Source organism: Emiliania huxleyi, assembly GCF_000372725.1.
Source record: "Emiliania huxleyi CCMP1516 chromosome Unknown EMIHUscaffold_1247, whole genome shotgun sequence".
In the NCBI taxonomy this organism is placed as follows: Eukaryota; Haptophyta; order Isochrysidales; family Noelaerhabdaceae; genus Emiliania; species Emiliania huxleyi.
In genome coordinates, this window is record NW_005201341.1 from 3971 (window position 1) to 9164 (window position 5194).

General features: G+C 64.7%; 1 protein-coding gene across 1 annotated transcript; it reads left to right on the forward strand.

Annotated features, from left to right (window-relative positions):
* Window positions 1-1649: 1649 nt before the first annotated feature.
* Window positions 1650-2423, forward strand: EMIHUDRAFT_43832 (hypothetical protein; the record flags this gene model as incomplete). Its single annotated transcript, XM_005789819.1, has 1 exon — window positions 1650-2423. A coding segment is annotated over one exon (774 nt), but the record flags the coding sequence as incomplete, so codon positions are not given.
* Window positions 2424-5194: the final 2771 nt, after the last annotated feature.

Genomic DNA, 5194 nt, shown 5'->3' on the forward strand with positions numbered 1-5194 from the left:
CGCACCCCCCCACGGTCGAGGAAGAGGGTGCGTTCTGCAGTTAAGGGGTAACCCGGTACACGGAACCATCCCTCGGAGACCTAGCTCCGAGAAGAGGGGGCGTCCTGCAGTTAAGGGGAAACCTGGTACGCGGGGCCAACCCTCGGAGACCCGTGTTATGGCCCTGCGACCGCGCACCCCCGGGGCTAGGGCTCTCTTGCCCGAGGGCTAGAGCGCGCCGGCGGGCGCGCTCTAGCCGGTAACCCGATGCCGAGCGTCCGGCCAACTGGGTGCGCTTCTCAGCTCCCCGGTCCTGGGCGTGAGGTTACTGACCGCACTCCAAGTGCTCCAAGGGCACAGTGATTTGGGCTCAGCAGCTTGAGAGCTTGTTAGCTAGCCCTCAGCCAAAGCTGGGGCCGGTCCCGTAGCCGAGAGAGCCCGCGCCGATGAGTTCGACGCGGTCGGGGGGGCCTGCGGAGAGAGAGGCCAGCGAGGTGGCGATCGCTGTCTCTCTTGTGTGTGTGTGTGGGGGAGAGAGAGAGAGAGAGAGAGAGAGAGAGAGAGAGAGAGAGAGAGAGAGAGAGAGAGAGAGAGAGAGAGAGAGAGAGAGAGAGAGAGAGAGAGAGAGATTCTTGTGTGTGTGTGTGTGCGTGTGCCTTCTTTCATAACCTCGAACGAAGGCTAGCTGACGCTGGCTGGAGAACAGGCGCCCGCCCGACGCCTTCTTTGCCATGCCGGCGAAGGCTAGGCCGCCCTCCCCGCGCATTGCGCGCGCTAAACCAGTGCACTCATGCTTGGCGAGAACCAATGCAGCGATGGACATCAGGCGCTCGCGGGGCCGTGAGTGGGGGTCCCCACTGCTGCCTGCACCTCTGACTATGTTATATACTTTTGTCTGTGGTCATGCCTTTCCCTGAGAACGCACAAAACGCTCCTGCCCTGTGTTCCGCGAGTGCGTGTGCCCCGTCGTCTATGCTTGGACGTTTGAACACTTCAAACGCACCCTCGAGGAAAGAAAGACAACGGCGCAGGCTGTGGCACAAAGAGGCGCACATCGAGGCGCCTGGAGAGCCCGCCGCTTTGGTTCCTGGTGCACCGCCGCCCTCCGCGCCTCGCACACTGCTGTGCGCCTGCGCCTCCACCCCACCACGCACTTCACCGCCCCCATCGCACTGCTCGCCCCGGCGTCCGTGGCCGGCGCGCACCGCACCTCCGCGCGCCCTCCTGCACCCCTCGCGCATCCGTTTGGCCTCACCTCTGGGCGCTGACAAAGGCCGCGCACCGTGGGCCTCCTTCCACGCCCCCGCCTCGCCCGCGCCCTCCCGCGGCGCTATCGCGCCATCCTCCCCACCGCGCCCCGCTTGACGCGCCGCCCGCCTCCGATTCGCAAGGCCGGCATGGGGCAAGCCTGCGCCAAGTCGGGGGAGGAGGACCCGGGCATCGCCGGGGTCGAGCACTCAGTGGCCACCAACCCTGACGGGAAGGCCAAGACCTTCCGCAATCGCCGCCTCTCCGTGGCGCAGACAGCCGAGCCGTCGCAGCGGCGACGCCGGCTGAGCGTATACGGCGCGCCCTCCGCTCAGCCGACGGACCCGAGCACGCCTGTGCCGCCGACGGCGTCGTGCGGCGCGCACTCGGTCGCGGGGCTCGAGCCGGTGCCGGGCGGCGCCGTGCAAAAGATCAACCAGGACCGCGCGATTGCGATGTGGCCGTTTGCGGGCGACAACGCGTGCTTCGTGGGAGGCGTCTTTGACGGGCACGGGAGGGTGGGGGAGGTGGTGTCGCAGTACGTGATCAACACCCTGCCGGGCGTGCTCTCCGCGCACGCCTCGCTCGCCACCGACCCGGGGGAGGCGCTGCGCTCCGCCTTCTGCGAGGTTGACCGCTCGCTCGCGGAGCACTGCGACGCGTCCGTCTCCGGGACGACGGCCGTGTGCAGCATCGTGCGCGGGAACCACATCTGGCTGGCCAACTCGGGCGACTCGCGCGCGATCATCTGCCGGCAGGCGCCAAAGTCGAACCGCCTCGTCGCGGTCGACATCACCTTCGACCAGAAGCCAGACACGCCCGCAGAGATGCAGCGGATACTGGCCTGCGGCGGGCATGTCACTCCCGCCGGCGCGAACGGGTCGCCCTCGCGCGTGTGGCACAACCTGCGCGGGCTGGCGATGGCCCGCTCCATCGGCGACCACGCCGCCGCCACCGTCGGCGTCATCGCCGAGCCCGAGATCACCGAGCACGAGATTACCGACGCGGACATTTGCATGGTGATCGCGTCGGACGGCGTCTGGGAGCTGGTCGAGTCGCAGGAGGTTGCGGACCTGGTCTCTGAGGTGACGGACCTCGACCCGGCCGAGATCTGCCGGAGCATTGTCCACAAGGCGACCCACATGTGGAAGGTCGAGGAGGGCGACTACCGCGACGACATCACCGTCGTCGTGCTCACCTTTCCGTGGCTTGAGAGCTACGAGGGCGCGTAGAGGGGCCGGGGAGGGAAGGTAGGGGTCGCGGGGGCAGGCGGCGCCGCCCTGCCGCCGATGCAGGCTCTCTCGAGATCGCCCTGGACTGGCGACAGGGAGTGGGGCCCGCACGGTGGTCTATTCTCCTTAGAGCCGGCCCGCGCCCACGCTGCATGCGCAGCAGCGTGGTATCTGGTAATAGATCGCGCGTGGGGTCCGTGGAGGCGTGGCGAGGTTGGGGAGGGCTCTTGAAGTAGAGAGGTTTACGTATTCAACTACCGCCCAGAAGTGCTCTCTCCACGCTCCTACACACGAAAAGTGAAATCAGAAAAGACTTTGCAGAGCTGCAGCTCTGCCGGTGCGGCGGTGCTGTGGGGCCTGTGCTGCTGCTGGCTGACTGCTGGGGGCCCCTGATCGGCAATGCGCATGTCGCATGAGCCGTATTGTCGTCCGTCCGTGTGCACTGGTCGTCTACTCCGTCCCTCACCTTTCGATAATCTCAGAGAGGACGGAGGCTGCGCCGTGGCCGGGCTATCGCGCTCGACACACGACGCGTCGGCGACGACGGTCGCCTTGTCGCACGTCGCGGCCGACGCGAGAGGGAAACGGAAGCGCGACAGGAGGTCGAATGCGGGCCCGGCAGTCAGTCCGAGCGCCCTCGATGGTTCCGCCTGGGCAGCTGTGGTTTCCGGATGCACAGCGTGGCGTGAAGACATCAGGCCTGGGACGTCGAAGCAGAGGCGCGAGGGCGTTGCGCCGGCTGAAAGGCGAGGAGTGGCGCGCGAGAAAAATGCCGGAGAGGTGGACTTCAGGCGCTGCTGCCCGTCCTCACGGTCCCACTGCTGTGCCTGTGACGGTGAACTAGCACGAGCGAGAAGATCGTCCAGCCTCGAGATCAGCCGCCCATCTGGTCACGTACTCCCGATAGGCCCTGGGCATGGCTGCGGGCTTCCGCTCAAGGAAGAACGAGCACACCTCCGCCACGGTTACAGTGGTTCCAGTCTCTTCGCTGGCGGCATCCGCGAGAGCTTGCGGCGAGAGGAGGTTGTAGCAAAAGCCCTCGTGTGGGTCGGGCGGCCACCGAAACTCGCTCGCCGACTGACGGCGGATCGACGGCACTGGATTCATTTGAGGCAAAAAGGGGGAATCACGCAGGTGACCGCGTTGTGGTTTGTGGCTTTCGTCGTCGCTTTGGCTTCGAGAGAAAAGAATTCTCGCTCACTCAAGGGAGCCGCGTGTGTTTTTGTGTGGTGTGGAGTCCCCTTCTGATCCCGCCTGAGATGTTGGGTGCGAGGTCGTGGAAGCTTTGATCCCAAGGGGGGGAGCTGATCCCACTCGTAACCAACTCTCAGGGGCAGTACAGTTGTAGGTGGGCGAGCTTCAGGCGCGCCCATCTCGATCGTCAAGGCGTCGCTACGCGCGGTCTTCCGCGGGGGGAGCGTAGTCGACGGGTGCGGGAGCGCGGCGCAGTCAGTGCCGCGGCGAGGCCTCCGGCTGTTTGCGGCGGGCGGCTTGCTGCTCGCTGCATGGCGAAAAACTCGTCTCGCCACACACCAAGGGCGTATGCTCTGGCGAGACGTGAGGCGCATGCGCCCAGGAGGGGAGGGGGCATGCGTAACGACACTGCTAGAGATGCCTTTCGGGGCCCAGAGACAAAACTTCTGTGATGCCATGCGTGACCTAGTAGTGTCCCCAGCTATGGGCGTGTCCACGTTGGAGCCAGGTGTGGTGTGGGCGCGAGAATAGCTCCGCCGTTCATGGAGGCAACCGATGCGAGTCGACTGGTGTGTGTCGTCGTGGTTTCGTATCAAGAATACTCACTCACACACAAGGGAGCCGCCAGCAACGTCTCGCTGGCGGACGGGGAGAACGAAGCAACCTTTTCGAGTCCAAAGCGAGCCCAGCGTGTGTGTGTGTGTGTGTGTGTGTGTGTGTGTGTGTGTGTGTGTGTGTGTGTGTGTGTGTGTGTGTGTGTGTGTGTGTGTGTGTGTGTGTGTGTGTGTGTGTGTGTGTGTGTGTGGTGTGTGCTGAGCCCTGGCTGTCAGGCTGTCAGGTGCTGTCAGGTGATCTGTCGGGCTGTCGGGCAGCTGTCAGGCATTGTCAGGTGCCTCTGTCAGACCAGCTGTCAGGCGCTGTCAGTGCTGTCGGGTGCTGTCGGGTGCGTGTCTGACAGTCGAGGTGCTCTGCAGCTGTCGGGTGCTGTCGGAGCTGTCGGGTGTTGCTGTCAGACGCTGTTGGAGCTGTCAGAGCTGTCAGGCTGCTGCTGCTGTCAGACGTTGTCTTGGGCTGTTGCTGTCAGGTGCTCTCAGGTGGTGCTGTCGGGGTCGGCTGTCAGGCTCTGACACACACGAGCCATACTTATGACACTATCAAGAGGAGACCAGCAGGACTCTACTTACTACTACACATACTCTCAGCCTCTCCTCCTACACGGCGTGATCACGCCGGCGGCGGCGGCCGCCTGGGGAGCGCATATGGCGGCGCAGGCGCAGGCCGCGGCGGCGGCACAGACGGCGGCGGCCACCCCCACCCAGACGCCGTAGGCATAGGACTGTAGGGCCCCAGAAGGCTAGCTGGTAGCTTCATTTGTAGTAGCACAGCCGCCGGTGCTAGAGAGGGGTCCCCGCAGACGCGCAGAGGTGTGGGACGGGAGGGTTGAGAGAGAGACCCATGACCATCCCATGACTACATGGACCACACTCACATGTCTTTGCATGTGATAGTTTTGTTATACCCTCATGGGGCACAAGAAAGAG